Source organism: Canis lupus, chromosome 4, assembly GCF_003254725.2.
Source record: "Canis lupus dingo isolate Sandy chromosome 4, ASM325472v2, whole genome shotgun sequence".
NCBI lineage: Eukaryota > Metazoa > Chordata > Mammalia > Carnivora > Canidae > Canis > Canis lupus.
In genome coordinates this window covers 73,750,421-73,766,736 of record NC_064246.1, presented here as the reverse complement: position 1 = coordinate 73,766,736, position 16,316 = coordinate 73,750,421, and the positions used below count along the sequence as shown (strand labels likewise).

The window sequence follows — 16,316 nt, the reverse complement described above, 5'->3', positions numbered from 1 at the left end:
GGTGCAGGAGGGCTCCCTCCAGGGGGTCCCAGCTTTGTTCTTCTCAGGGCTTCTACCCACCTTCCCTCTAGGCTTCAATATCCATCCCTTGCACCCCCTAGTCTGCACTCCACCTCATGCCCCTTCATTCCTGCTTAGGTCTCAATGTCCCAGCACAGCGTAAGACTGGGCCTCCCAGAGATGTTTGCATTTTTGTCTGTCCTAAAGCCTTGAGATAAAGAAAATAATATTCAGACTTTCAGACTGCCAGGTAATGAGGACCTGGGATAGGGGACAAGACCAGGATCTTCTCACTGATCCTAAGATGTCATCACACATTCCTGCTTGCCTCTGAGGTTCTCATCTAGTAAAAAGGGAAGACTAAAATATGACAAAATAGTGGAGGTAGCTGTGAGAACCATAAAGTGGTCAAATGTAGTGTGGGAATAGTGAGAGGTCAGAGGGCACTCAGCACCCCCTGGAAGGGTTTCTCTAGGGGAGGTTGGGTTGGTGGGGCCTTGCTGGATAGTTAGGGTCTGGACAGGTGGACTTTGGCCTCACTTTGGACTGGGCCAGCACCCTCCCTGCTCCCTTGTCCATTTGATCATCCCCTGTCCTCAACTGCTGTGACTAACTGAACATTTTGTATGCGTTCCACAGAGAAAAGCAGTGCCGGAAACTCTGAGACACAGCCCCAGGACAGCTGCCGAGGCTCTGTGCTCAAGCCTATGTCCCAGCTGCTAGATAATCAAGTAGGCATGTTTGTAACCGAACCTCTTGGTGGGTGTGTAATGTTGCTTCATGTTTACCTTTTTTTTTTTTTTTGTAAATCTGCATTTAAATAATTATAAAAGTAACCCACCCATGGTTATTGAGAAAAAAGCCTTAAACTGAAATAGAGGTGCATAAAGGGAAATGGGAAAGTTTCTTCTCCTCCAATCTTAAGCCTAGGATTACCTCCCATTAATAATTTCATGTGAACCAGACACTTTTTCTATGTGTGCAAATACGTCTATATGCATATTTAAAAAATAAATCATACTTTATAATGTTCTCCAATTTGCTTTTAACAATTTACAATATATCATGGACATGTTTCTATGTCATTGTATTTGTACCTCGTCTTCTTCAAGGTTACCCAGCATTTCATTGTTTGTTGATAATTTGTTTAATCATCTATTGCTGGATGTTTATGTTGTTTCTAATTTTTTTATGACTCTAAACAATGTCACAAACATTCCTGCTCATCTATATCTTTCAAACTTCTATGAGTATTTGTTTAGGACATATGTCTAGAAGTGGAATTGCTAGGTCAAAGTGCATACATTTAAAATGTTGAAAGATACAGACAAATTGCTGTCTAAAGGGCTGTACCAATTTATGTCCTCACCAACAGCAAAGGGGAATTTCAATTTTAGGTTATGGTGGACAGTGTTATAGTAAAGTTCTGAGGTGTTGTAATTATTTGAACATGGTCTGAAGGGTTGCAGGGACCTGAACTCAGTCAACAAACACTTTTGAAGTACTTACCATCTGCCTGATTCCTGGCCTCAAAAGTGTATAACTTATTTAGGAAAGTAAGCTATTTGTGCATGAAAACTGAACCAACAAATACAGAGTTTGAAAGATCTTTTCGAAGGAGCTTTTTAGGCAGTGGGTGCTGGAGGGATTCTCTGAGTCCTGGAGCCCTTGTCCAAGGGAAAAACAAAGGTAAGCTTTAGGAAGGAGGCGTGGTGAATAGTTGGATCTGGAAAAAGGCTAGGATTGCCTCAGGTAGATATAGACAGGAGAGTACCGCGGTCCACGGTTGGGGAAAAGTTTGAGTGGCATTGGAGGTAGGGAAGTGAACCACATTGAGTGGACATTAGATGGAACTAAGGAATGGATGAGCTGGGGTGAAAATCTGGGTGGTGTGCCTTCAGAGCCCATGCTTAACACTCCCCAACGGCAGAGCTCAATCAATAGACACTATTTGATAGCCTGTTTTATTTTTTCCTATAATACAATTTGCACATCTTTCCCCTCAAACATATAATTATGCCACCGTGGGATGGATGTACCATAATTTAGCTTGTACTGTACCAATGGCCATGTGGGAGGATGCTGGTGTTTTACCATGACAGATGAAGTCCTGATGAACATTCGTGTGTCTCTGAGCACGGAGAAGCTGGACCAGTGGGAAAGAGAGGAACCCCTCCCTTCTCTGTGGAGTCTGGACTTGGGAGTGTAGATATCCTTGGGGGGAGCTCCTGGGCTGGGGACTAGGATGGAATCTTCTGAGCCTTATAACAGCCCTTGCCTTGGCCACAAGCTGAAGAGAAGTATGTTGTGGCCTGTGAGCCAGAGGGCCTAGTCTCATGTTACTCTTATTTTGCTATTGTCTCCCCTTAGCTTTTTTTTCCCCCCCTTAGCTTTAAAATCTTAAACATTCCAGTTTTGTATTGGCTCTGCTGTGTGGCATCAATGGAAGAGTCTTATACCCATGGTCTGGTCTGAGTCCTAAAATTATTGAGCATCAACTTTCCAAAAGTAGGATGCTGTAAGAAGCCACTTAGGAGAAAGCTGGGCAAGAGCTAAGGGGAAGGAGTTAGTTTGACTCTTCGCTCTGGTGCCAAGATTCTCCCCCTATGACTCCCCTCAGCAGGTCTGGGCTTTGCTTTTACAGAGGGGAGGGACATGGGTTGCAGAGGCAAAGAAAGGATCAGCAGGATTTGGCACTAGAAATAAGAGATAGAAGGTTATTTTCTCATCTGGACACTGGGTAACTGGGAGAACAGTGGAGGGTGAGAAACAGAAACAGTGAACTTAAAGGAATAACTGGTTTGGGGGAAAATGCTAAGTCCAATTGTTGTCATATTGAGTGTGAGTCACGGTGGGAAATGTCATCCGAAAGTCACACCCTGCCTAGTTACTTGGGAGACTGAAAAATATTCACAAACAGACAAACACAAAATCCTGTAGATCCTAACGTCCTCATCCCAAACCATGATCACAACTCTCTCCTGGCCTTCTTCCTTACTTCCCCAAGCTCTCTGGGCTACCTGCCGCTCCCCAAATAACTTCCTCCCTTCCCCATATGTCTAATTCTAAATATTTAGTCATCACCAATGTTCTTTGCCTAGAGCGGCAGGAAAAGTATCAGCTCCCTGTTCCAAACGCCCTCCCTCCCTCCTCTAAAACTCTTGATGACCTGCTGGCGTTTTGCACTCCCCGTGTACCTCGGATGGGCTTTGCTGAGCCTCGCTGGCCTTGTGTGCTCTCTCCCTGAGAATGTATGAAGTGACCTTGTGGCTCATGCTTTCCACTTTAACTCTTGCTGTCCCCAGGAAGTCACAGAGAGCACGGCATATCCTGAACCTACCTTATCTTTCACCATTTCTATTCCTATCATGAGGCCTTTGCCTCGCACATCTCCGACAATCTCAAATTCATCCCGCAGCTCCGCAAACTTCTGTAGCATGTAGGTGCCAACTTCTTGACTGTTTTCCTGTAGATTTTCTTCTTTAATCACCTGTTTAGAGAAAGTCTCAAATGGCCTTGCATTAAAAAAAAAAAAAGTTCTAATATTGACTGAGAAACACAGAGGTAAATGTGTATGGCCTTTTTTTACAGAAACTTGACCAGACAAATGGAAACCAAAGTCTGATGTGATTATGCTCTGTACTACAAGAAGATTTGCTGTAAGGAGAAAAAGAGTCTTGGTATAGGGGATACTTTCTCCAGACCCTCCTGATCTTCAGGGATGGTTAAAAATTTAGGAAAGAATGAAAGGCATGTCTCAATGCAGCCTGTAACACAGATGCCATAATCCTGAGGTTCATTATTGCCAAGGCTTTGCTGAAAAGTAGGATACAGCGGTGAAGAAGACAAATGTCCTGAACAAAGACCTGTCGTAGATTATGGCCCTACTGGGACCTTACTGACCTAAGTTTAGCAGCCCCCAGCCAGACACAGACTGTCGTTGGCCGAGTGTCCCACCACAGGGCCTCGACCTAACGAGCTGAGCGAAGCCCTGTGTGGGCCCAGGGCCAGGGCCCTGAGGATACAAAAAAATTTTCACCTACTTCCACTCATGGTAGAGACTTGTGATTCTTGACTGACTACGCACAATATACTACATTTATATTTAGCTGATAATAATTGCATGACTTCATGACTTAAGACCTATTCATTCTCCTAAGTCCTCTCTATGTGGTTGAGGTGACATAATGGCAATGTCAACAAAATGAAGTAAATGACACATTCCTACCTGTGCTTTTCATATTGCTATTTTATCATATTTATCATACTTTTTAAGTAACAAGGGAAGCTTTTACTTATTTTTATTTAAAGATACTTAACATTTTTTGAGTAGGTGAATCACGTGCCTCATCCAAAAATCAGAATATATGAAAGTGTGTACAGTAGAAGGATCCTCGCTGATCCTCGTCCCCCAGCTGCCGAGTTTTCCTCCCCACAGATGACCACAGTGAGTTGTTTCTTGGGCATTCTTCTAGGGATACCCTATACTTACTTACTTAAGCAAATGCTATTATGCACATTAGCAAGGACATTTCACAGAGGACACACCAGGAAAATTCAGCAAGTGGGGCTGAGCAACAGCTGAATTCCCTCATTGGTCCCACTGAACTCAGATTCTCTTTATGACTGTGCAACAAAAGGAAGGAAGACTGTCAAGGACAGGGTGAAAATTAACCTGAATTCAAGACAACAGTTGGTGACTATCCATCACATACCACTCAAATAAAAAAGAAATTTCAGTGCTACCAGCTAGCGGCTTCTTCTTATATTTCCCTTGCATATGAACTTTATTATATATTATTCTATTATATAAAATATATATTTATTATACATAATACTTCAAGCACCCAGAGTAGATCTTAAAATGGGTGAAGGGGCACAATAATGACTGGAAATCTGACTTAAATTTGTGGACTGGTATTACCTCTTCACTTTAATAATGTAATTGACAGAGGCTGGATAACATGTGTGTGGTTTTGAAGTAATTTTGTGAAATGAGGGATGTTAACGTGGCTGCCAGAACATACCTCAAGAACCGCTGACCCAATGGCACAGGCTATGGGGTTCCCTCCAAAGGTGTTGAAGTGAAGAACGGATTTAGCCAGAGAGTTGGCAATCTCTAGGGAGAGAAAATAAAAGGTGGATAAAGAGTGAGACATTCCTGTCATCTCCTCTCACACCATTCCAATTATATTTACTTTTGTCTTGTATTAATAATATATTTCATGGCATCATAGCCAATCCATTCTTCATTCACCAGGCAGTGGATTTTTTTTTTAAAGATTTTATTTATTTATTCATGAGAGACACAGAGAAAGAGAGAGGGAGGCAGAGACACAGGCAGAGGGAGAAGCAGGCTCCATGCAGGGAGCCCGACGTGGGATTCAATCCCGAGTCTCTAGGATCAGGCCCTGGGCTGAAGGTGGCACTAAACCGCTGAGCCACCCAGGTTGTCCGATAGTGGATGTTAGGGATGGAATTACATGTGTGTCTCCCCACCCTGTGACCCTCCTTTAGATGTCGAAGCCCTATTCCTGAATGTGAACAGATTTGGAGATGAGACCTTTAGGGGAGTAATTAGGGTTAAATGAAGTCTCAAGGATGGGGCCCTTATAGGACTGGTATCATCCTAAGAAGAAAAAGAGACATCAGAGCTCTCTCTGTCTGGGGAAAAGGACATAGAAGGACACCAAGAAGTTGGCCATCTGCAAGAGATATCTCACAAGAAACTAATTTTGCTGGCACCTTGACCAGGTTTGAGACTTCGAGGTTCGAGAACTATGAAAAAAATAAATATTTGCTGCTTAAGCCTCCCAGCGTGTGGTGTCTTGTTATGGTAGCCCTAGCTGACTCATCTATTCAGCCAGTGGATATGGAAAAATTACTTACTCAATGAGAAGTATAATAACACAATCTTCCAATTTTGTGAATTGAAAAGTACCTTAACATTTGATTTACGGGAATTTACATGGACCTTCATTAGTTAACCTTTTTTTCTGTATTATACTCTTGGGACTAAGAAGGAGATACTTAAAAAAAGATTGCATGAAGGATTTAGTAACATAATTTCTGGATTTTTTTCAGGGTGAGCATATATTTGGTTCATAATATTTCGCTTTCTGCATCCACATTTTAGTACCTGTAACAGGTAGAAGCTTAGCATGTCTGACTCCAAATTGCTTCATTTTCTCTTGTTGCTGTGACCTATAGCTTGGAAACATCTGCTTTGCCCTGTATGTAGGCATGTTAATCTTTGAAGGAATTTTGCTTACAGCAGAGATTTGCAAAGACTTGTTTTTTTTTTTTTAACCCGAAACCTGCATCACTTAAGGAGATAAGGAAGTACAGACAGAAATGCTCATGCTATGTTTAAGATTTATTGGAAGGACATGACCAGATTCCCATAGGCAAAGAGCGACCATGACCAAAGACAAAGAAGCTATGAGACCTTTCTCAGGGGTCCATAGACATTGGTCACCTTTGCAGCCAACTCCCTTGTGCTTCTCCCTTTTGCTAACAAACAAGGAGTTTGGACTTCCTGCCCAGGAGAGATGATTCTTTAGGACAATTGTCCCGCATCTCCTTGGTTTGTTGGCTTTCCTTGCCCCAACATCTCGCCTCTCAAATTATTGACCTGTCATGAGGCAAGCAGAAGGAGCTTGGACTCTGTATTACTTTATTCATTCAATAAAAATACTGAACTATCAGAACACTTAATTATCCTTTAGTACCTCGGAAGTGTGCTTACTATTGGTGGGAAGAGCAAAATAATTTAAAGACTTTTAACGATAAATGGTTCATAAAAATAATTTTCCATAAAACCTCACTAAAATTTAAAATAGGGTTTGGTCTTATGTTCATTTTGTAGAATATTCTGGCTAAGTGAGATATATTTATTCAGTTGTTTTGTTGATGAGATGGAAGCAGAAAACTGTCACTCTGAGCCTTGAGTTTATAACATATTAGAACAGTAAGACCAAATAAGAGTCTCCTTCAGAATAGGATTCCCTGGAAATTTCACACTTAGCTTCAGGTTGGTTAAAAAGGATCTCTTGTGTGGGTTTTGTTTTTGTGGCACGATTTCCTATACCTTGTTGGAGTGTGAGAACCCTGCATTTCATTGTGGGGGTGGGAGAATTAGTCTCCCTACAGCAAGAGCAGAAAGGGCTGGCTTTCTTCCATCTCTTCTACCATATGGCAGACTGTTTCTTTTCATTATTGCTTAGGAAATGCATGTATAGTTCCCAGCACTGTCTTCAACCCACACAAGTTCCCAAACATCTGTTTTCTACCATCACTGATGCGGGAGGCCCAGAAACAAATGCAACCTGCCCGTAGGCCCTACCTGGAGTTGTCACAACTGCTGCCATGGGAAAGCCATTCCCAATCCCTTTAGCCATGGTGACAATGTCTGGGAGGATGCCATGGGTTTGGAAGCCCCAGAAGTGAGAGCCTAGCCTTCCAAATCCTGTCTGCACCTGATGGAACACAAATCCAAAATCATTGGAAACCTTTCAAGAAATGCTGGCTTTTCTGACTCTGATCACTTCTTTTCCTCTTCAATATCATCATTGCCAGCCATCATCATCACCATCTTTATATGACCATGGACATGGCCCTTAATCTGTGTCTGAGCTTTTAGTTACCAGAAAGCATGTGCTACTAACTTTATGGGATTTGGGGTATATTTCTGAAGTCCTCTGAACCTGTTAACTCTGTTAAGTAGAAATAGTACTAGTGGTACATCACAGGACTGCTATGAAAGTCATGTAAATAGTGCATGTGTAAAGGAACATTCTGGTTAGCAATGCTTAATAGGATCTCCAGTGTGTAAGGCAGCAGGGAAGAAACCACCTCTGCCCTGCTGGATGAAGCAGGAGTTATAGTGAGTGGATTGGGGCTGGTATGGTTGCCACGTGGTCCACATAGGCTCGTCATTCTCTTCCCTGTGATCTCCTTTCTTTCCTGAGAATCTTGGACTTTCAGGTTCGAGAACTATGAAGATGACCCAGTTAAACCAGTTAAATTAGGATTGGACCAAGTTAACTTTGGTTTATTTGTGCATGCTTTTTTCCCTCTTTCTAGAAGACCCTCTCCCTGATTCTTTATCTCATTAACTCCTCTTGTCCTTCAAAGCATAGCCTCATCATCACTTGTTCTAAGATTTTCCTGAGCCCTCGTAGAGCTCCCCCTCAAGGCACCTAGGCATGCTGTCATCTGAACTTCTCACCTTGGACTACTGTCACCACTGTATGTATCTGATGACAGGGGCTGTATCTTATTCCTCTCTTTCTCCACAACACCTGGCAGAGTGCCTGATAAAAGTCAGTACTTAGTACATAGAATGAATACAGAAGTAGCAGAAGTGCCTAACTGAATAAAGCCACATAGACATTCCCTGCAAATTTCTGCCAGAGCCTTTCTGGTAAAGTTCCCTTGAAATAATAACAATGGGACATACCTTATAGAATTGTTATTACATGCACCTTACAGATCTAGCAGTTCTTATCTTCACTTGGTCATTAGGACAATCCTTCTTAAGATCACCCTATGTTAGGTAGTTTCTAATTATGTCCTTGAAAGTGATAAAACCAGGGTACCTGGGTGGCTCAGTCGGTTGGCAAGCTGACTCCTGGTTTTGGCTGGAGTCGTGATCTCAGGGTCCTGGGATTGAGCCCTGAATGGGGCTCTGTGCTCAGCAGGGAGTTGGCTTGAGGATTTTCTCTCCCTATTCCTCTCCTCCTCCCCTTCTGCACTCACTTGCTCTTTCTTTAAAGTAAACAAATAATTCTTAGACCAAAACTGTGAGAAAACCACCTATCTTAGAAAATTCTGAAGGTCAAAAAAAAAATTCTGAAGGTCATATATTTTTAAAATTTAATCTATTTGCCCTCTCATTAGTCTGTGGCAGCTTCACTGTGTGCTGATTCCAAAGGTTAAAGTTGATTCTTTAACAAATTGTAAACCAACAGAATTTTCTTTTTTCTTTCCTTTTCTTTTTTTTCTTTTCTTTTCTTTTCTCTTCCTTTCTTTTCTTAATAACAGTTAACTTTGATTGGCTTGCAGTCCCTAAACTTGTAGCGACAGGTTGGGGAAGGGAGGCTGGGCTGGCCCTTGCTTACACGTGCAGCACTCTGAGGACTAGCCAGGCCAGCTGGGGATAACAGAGACCTGGCTGCACATGAGGAGATCGCAAAAAACATTTTTGCAGAGGAGACAGCCTAAAGTCCACTATAGGGAATGTTTAGCTGAGGAAAAATATTCAGGCAAAGACAGCAGGACTGAAACAGGTATGAAACATCTTCACAGGCTCCCCACCTCTTCCTGGTGGGTCTAACTCTTGTTAGTAGAATCATGACCGGTCACCCCAAAATGAGCCGGGAGCACGTCTCTGGTCCTGGAAACCATCCTCTGGTCCTTTGACCTCTATTGCTATTCTCAGTAGACAAAAGACTACTGTCTTTGATATGCTCTAATATGAGGTGTGGTTATGATTAAATTGATGCCTTTAAAAAAGACACAGAGCCAATGAATTTCATTCCCTTTAGAGTATCCCTTTGGAGGTACCATATACTTATTCCACCAATGCTGCCTTAGTTCAAGCTTTTTAAAAAAATTTTAAAAATTTTTATTTATTTATGATAGTCACACACACAGAGAGAGGCAGAGACATAGGCAGAGGGAGAAGCAGGCTCCATGCACCAGGAGCCCGACGTGGGATTCGATCCCGGGTCCCCAGGATCATGCCCTGGGCCAAAGGCAGGTGCCAAACCGCTGAGCCACCCAGGGATCCCAGTTCAAGCTATTTTAGAATTTTTTTGGAACTAGTTTTTAAATATCTGCAATGGTGGCCCTCTTCTTTCTTAGTGTCCACATTTTTTTTCCTTTATTTTGTAAGGGAGGAGGGACAAAGGGAAAGGGAGAGAGAATCTTAAGGAGGCTCCACACCCAGTGCAAAGCCTGAGCTGGGACTCGATCTCATGATGCTGAGATGGTGACCTGAGCTGAAATCAAGAGTCAGACGTTTAACCAATGGAGCCATCTAGGCGCCCCATGCATTTTTTTTTCTTTTTAATATCTTTTCCAAACAAGTTTTTTTTATTAAGATAAGATGAATGCTGCCAGCCTCAGTTAATACTATTTTGGCAAAATTAGGATGAAAACTTGGTTACGAGATGAAATTTGCCTATGTGGTTTTTGAACTGCCTCTGACACGATCTCCATACTTAAAAAGCTATCTTGGGTGATGACAGCATCATCTGTGCCTGCTAGCCATTCATTTGATAGACTCCAACTTGGATGTTTAGGTTCTTTTGGTTATTAAATGGACCAACTAATCCACCAACCAACCAGTCAACTAGCAAAGGCTTCATTAATTCATACCCACATCTTGGAATTTCCACAGATGAGGTTTTTGTCTTGGATTGCAGAGGAGGCTTTGAAGGGGTTTCTCCCTATGCCTTTCTTGTTCTCCCTCTCTACATCACCCTGTTCCACAGCCACTCACCTCATCTGCGATGCACAGGCCTCCTCGTTCTCGCACCAGCTCAAAGGCTTCCTTTAAAAACCCCTTTGGGTACTGAACAACTCCATTCACCCCCTGCAAAAGACCAAACCAGGGAGTCCTATAATAACAGCATAGCCCTTTGAAACTATTAAAAAATGAAAGAAGATAGATCATTATCATCATTAGCATTAGTAATACCAGCAATTTTTTAAATGGTCTTTAGAACTGTTCCAACTATGGGTGAATAGAGGGGCCATTACTCTTGTGCCATGACTTTTGGGAAAAAGACACAAAACTTTTTTCTCTTCTGAGATTAGAAACAAAGTAGATTAAGGGGATTTGGTAACATTAGAGAAAGGCTCCCCCTGATAGTGTGGGTATTAAGCAACTAAAGATTGCTGGGGTTTCCTTTTCTTCAGAATTTTAGGAATTCAATAGTTTCATCTATCTGTTCAGCCCAAGAATACAGGAGATAGTTTTTGAAGGTCAGTAGAAAATTGAGGGCACTCTTTTTTTTTTAAGGAGCCAAGAGAATGAATTGAATTTGGAGAGGGACGCAGCAATGGTCACTTAAATATTTTGGAATTCTCTAGAATATATGAATTAAAATGCTCTGATAATTTGAAAGTCAGCCCAATTAAGGTCTAAGGTCAGTATACCCACTTGAATTGGTTCTGCAAAAAATCCAGCAATTGATTTGGCCACAGAACTGTTTAGAGTATCTTTGAACTGTTCAATATACTGGTCTTTTGCTTGGCAGCAGTCTGCAAAAACAAGAAACACAAACAAACGAAACAGCATTTGAAGATGTGAGAATGGCATTCAGAAGAATGGGAAACCATAGAAAAAAGGAAATAGGATGAGTAGATTGACTAGAATCCTGAGAATACAGTAAACAGAATGTGAGGATATAGAATTCTGAAGAGGGGACATTCTTTCAGAACAACTTGTACTTTGGTTTGAGCAGAAAGACGAGGATAGCCATAAAGACATAAACAAACCACTTCAGTCATTTCCATCTGGGGAAGAAATGCCCCGAAGTATCACTGAGTCTGGAATACAGAGCTGTTTCACCTAAGGTTACTTGTCCTCTCAACTGGGTAGATCTAATTCAAAAATAATTGGAGTGTGGATTTAACCTATTTGGAAATAACTCTATTTACCTTTTATTGCCACTTAATCTGATGTACAGTTTTAAAGCTACAGAGTGTCTCAGTCTTTAGAGTTAATAAATATGTTTATAGAACAATTGGAGTCTGGTCTAAAGAAGAATGTACTAGAGCCAGATAATGTTCATACATGGGAGCAAGAGAGAGGAAGCCTTCTCTGGAATACCAAGAGTCTCAGATCAACTACATCTACACTGGTTGAACCTTCAGAATTTTCATCCACACCCCTGATTCTAAACAGCACCACACAGTTTCTGAACTTAAACCCATATCCATGGATAGCAGAAGGGGTGCTGAGGGACATGTGGATGTGACGGAAGCCCTGGCCCCAGGGACACTGAAAGCCATCTGGGAGGAGAGCCGCCACCTCCCATCCTAGTACTTGCTTAGATGCATGGATGTAGTCTTAGTTCTTGAAGTCTAGAGATAAGGGACAGAAAACTTCTGTCATCGTCATCAAAACTGAAGCATAAATTATATTTTATACTTCAGATCTTCATTTAAAAATGGGAAAAATACTGCCTGGCCTTAAACAGACTTTAACGTACACGTGACATTGGGGAAGTTTGCTTGAGAGGTACTTGATGTCTTTGCTTACTTGGAGTTAGAGGTTGGAAGTGTGAAGAAGTAATGAAAAGGATATCAACCCCAGAAAGCACATTTTTAGTATCGCTTAAGTTGTTTGATGAGCAGGATATACTAGCCAAATAAATTTCTGCCTCTGGAGCCTGGATTTTTAAATTTTTATTAAGAAAAGAAGAGAAACATCCAAAGATGACTCTAAAGGGTGGATCATATGTTCAAAAAATATAATTTGGAAATTTAGCAAGCTTATCTGTAACTAGAGAAATCAAGGGTGGAGCATAATCAACCCTAATGGCTTAAATTTGGACAAAACAGAGAGAGAAGGTTTTGCTTAAGCCTGTGATAGACCTTTCATGATTTGTCTCCCACTGACCACAAATTCAGTGATGAGAGGGGTCACCTGCTGTAATCAGCTTCTTATTTCATTTCACATTTTGCATTTCCTTCCTGAGCTCATTGCTGTAACTCCAGGTCAGGCTGCTTCTGGAGAGAGACAGTGGTGCAGTGGCGTCACCATGACAACACCAAGGGTTTAAAGAATGGATGTTCTCCTGGATACCATGCAAGCAACAGAGTAGAGATGGAAGAGTTTTTATTTTAGCCAGAGGTACAGAAGCAGTTAAATAGAGTCAAAGGCCAAGAAAGAACAATTCTTAAGGAGAAAAGAAACTCATTTCACAAAAGGTGAAGGAAGAAGAATGACATGATTGGTCCATGGCCTGGTACATTGTGGGACAGTGGGCATTAGATGGTGAATGTCATCACAGGTTACATCTAAAATTCAGGGTCTGAAAAGAACACTTGGAAAGACAAAATCCTCACCAAAGGACAGAGGAAGGAAATGAAATCTACCACGGCAATAGCTACATCAGGCTCACAACATGGACCTCTGCTTATGCCCATGGGGACCGTGATGACATAATCTGGAGGTGAAAGAACTTCTACCAAGATTGGCATCTGTATGCGCCCAGCGAACGAACCCTAAGAGGAATTGAGAACTAGAATCTTCTATACTCAAAGTACTTACACGTTGGCTTACACTTGCAAACATATGAATCTGCTTTTTTACGATAAAGACCAGACACTTCTCGGTTCCCAAAAGCCCTGGAGGAGGCCGCCGTCCCTTTTTATATTATATCAGCCTTGTCTCTTGATGATATGAGTTAAGAAAACAGCTGACCTCAGATATGCCAAGGACAACAGTTCAGAGAAGCCAAAATGTGTTTCTGTCACTATCATCTAGCCTCCAGATGCCCCTAGAGAGATGACCATGGGGTTCTAGTATTTTTAACCTGGCCCAGAACCAAGAAGCCCTCAAAGAGGGAAGAGGCAGAGAGGATGGAAAGGGGGGGGGACACAGAGTGGGGATGGAGGGAAATGGCCATCTCTTGAGAGCTTCTGCCTGCTAAGCTCTGTGCTCGTGGTTTTGTGGTCAGATTGAAGTCTATGAGGTGCATGAAACCGATATTAATTCTTGATGCCATCTAGGTAGGACACACAGGTATGGCTCTAGGGGTACACTTAGCATTGCTATTATCTGCTTTCCTGTACAGAAAGCTCTCTTCTCTTGATCTATGATGCCTGGAAATAGGGGACAGGGGGCAGGTACTGCTATCTCTATCTTACAAATGAGAAAACTGAAGCAAAGATGGAGCATTTGCTCATAGCTGAACCAACCGGGGCTGGGAGCAGCATCTAGGTCTCCTCACTTCGAGGGTCTTCTCAATCCTGGCCAGCAGCAGAATGGGGAATTATTTTCACCCTGGGTTCACCTGCTGGGATGTCAGTGTAAACAAGGATGGCCATAGGCCAGGGGCACTGGTTTGGAGTCCGAAGGCTTGGGGTTAAGTCCTAGCTCTCCAGCTTCCCAGGTGTGGACCTTGGTTTCCTCATTTTAAAAATGGAGAGTTGTAGGGGATCCCTGGGTGGCTCAGTGGTTTAGCTCCTGCCTTCGGCCCAGGGCAAGATCCTGGAGTCCCGGGATCAAGTCCCACATGGGGCTCTCTGCATGGAGCCTGCTTCTCCCTCTGCCTGTGTCTCTGCCTCTCTCTCTGTGTCTCTCATGGATAAATAAATAAAATATTAAAAAAAATAAAATGGAGAGTTGTATATATAGCTTTAAATTTCCTTACAGTTTTAAGTTCTGTGACCAAGACATCTTCTTTCAGGGCTCATTCTTTTATCCTCCTACCTCCATTTTGCCATTATCCCATCTGAATTTTAAGGAGCCTGTGAATTTTCTTCCTTTCAAAGCTGATTTTGAAGACTTCCATTTGTATTCTTTTTCTCAGCCCTGTGAGTCAGACTATTCCATCAGATATCTTCGGCAGAAGCATTTAGCTCTTTCTTTCCGCACTACTTAGGAGCAGCTTATTCAGAGGTGCTGAACTGTGCCAAGAAGCATGAGGTGAGACCTGCTGATTAGCAAAGAAGATTCTGCTTCCACGCCTCCTCTCTTGGTAAGAATAGGTAAAGAATGCAAATAAAAATGCAGTAAGTGAGTGGAAGCTTTCCTTTGGAGAATGCCTTTAAAACTTTTGCAAGAGATGTCAGCAGCCTTGGGGGATGGCCTTAAGTTTTGACAGCTCTCATTTTGGCTGGCATTCAGAGTCCCTGGGGGAGCTTCTTGACTGGAGTTTTGAGATTGCTAAAAGTATTCATTTCCTCTCCCTTTCACCACTGGGAATTGGTAAACAACCCCACCAACTTTGTTTTCTTTTAAAATTGATAGCAGAGCTATTGCTAATAGAGCTAACAGAGCTCCTTTAATTAAGTGCCAAGTGCTAATCTGTTTAATTTAGCCCTGTTAGCATGAGATGCTCTTCCTCACGGTCAGGTAACACAGTGGTAGGTAGCAGGCATGAGAAACGTTGATTTGACGGGCGGGGGGTGGGGGGGGTAGGGTGTTAGGAGGGGTTGGAGTGGGGAAGTGGCTTTCTGGTTTTGTTTCTTTTGGCTCTTCCCTTTTCCTTTTTTTCCCCAGATCCGTTCACTCAGGAATGGTTCAGCCTTTCTCTAGTTTGCTTACCCCTCCCGACCTTCCACCACACACCTCCCTCCCTGCCCAGTTGAACCTGGTGCACAGCTGCATTTCCTAATTGTTTGCACTGGAGAATCTCGACAGTGGCTTCCTCCCCAAGGGCCACGGAAAACATCTGGGCACATTGTCTGTAAATGACAAAAGAAGGATTTTGGCAAAATGTGAAGACTAGGTAGCCAATTTGAGGAGCATGTGATACTGATCAGCGTAAGAGGGCTTCTTAATTTGGTATTGAGACTCCTCTCCTACCTAGGATAAAACCCTAATATTTTGGTTTGAAAAGATAATTTTTTTTTCTTAGAAATCAGTTATGTGGGCACTTCACAAAGGAAACTGATTTCGTGTCAGCCTGGAAACAACTTGCTCAAGAGTTAGGTACGAGCATCTGAAAGAGTAGGAATAATCATATCCGATTCTTTTGCTGAGGTGGGCATAGCAGGTGAGAACAGAAGGTGAGTACAAAGATGGTTCTATAGGAATCTTATGCTTTCAAGGCTCTGAGAACTAATTTCAATGCATTTATTTGTAATTTACTTGATTTTATTTAAAAGCAAAACAGAGTTTAAAAGTCTCTATCATTAAATGTTACTCAGACACTGGAGGCCTTTCTGATAAACATTTCCTCCAAGTGGGCTTTGGTTCAACTAAGTCAAATTCAGCCCCTGATTAATGGTAGGCTTTATATTCATTTCTGATCCTAATACCTGGACAATCTGGTCAATCATACCATATACCCAGCAGCCTTTAGAGAAATAAGACAAAAAATCTCAAAACTCACTGATTGGCAGCCCAACCCACTGGAGAGCTCCGTTTTGAAGGGCCCTACATTTGTCAAGCCAAGTGTGGAAGAACTGCCCCCATGGTAGCCTCCTCTGCAGAGAAGCAACAGTGAGAAGATGGGGTTAGGTTCATTTTTCTTTGGTTTCTGGCCTGTGGAATGCCAAGTAGGACAAAAGAGAAGATCCATGAAGGCTAGGGAGATAAAATAGAACACTATTAAAATGCAACTCTAGTG

At 42.3% G+C, this 16,316-nt stretch overlaps 1 protein-coding gene across 2 annotated transcripts in view; it reads right to left on the bottom strand.

The window, feature by feature from the left end:
- Window positions 1–16,316, bottom strand: part of AGXT2 (alanine--glyoxylate aminotransferase 2) — a 35,695-nt gene that overhangs the window by 5,243 nt on the left and 14,136 nt on the right. For both annotated transcript variants that reach the window (XM_025436227.3, XM_025436228.3), the window contains exons 6-12: window positions 16,080–16,173; window positions 15,336–15,429; window positions 11,171–11,271; window positions 10,508–10,600; window positions 7,346–7,478; window positions 5,028–5,119; window positions 3,341–3,490 (exon numbers count right to left, since the gene is read on the bottom strand). In XM_025436227.3, the coding sequence (XP_025292012.1) occupies window positions 3,341–3,490; window positions 5,028–5,119; window positions 7,346–7,478; window positions 10,508–10,600; window positions 11,171–11,271; window positions 15,336–15,429; window positions 16,080–16,173 (757 nt within the window). The remainder of the gene's footprint in view (window positions 1–3,340; window positions 3,491–5,027; window positions 5,120–7,345; window positions 7,479–10,507; window positions 10,601–11,170; window positions 11,272–15,335; window positions 15,430–16,079; window positions 16,174–16,316) is intronic.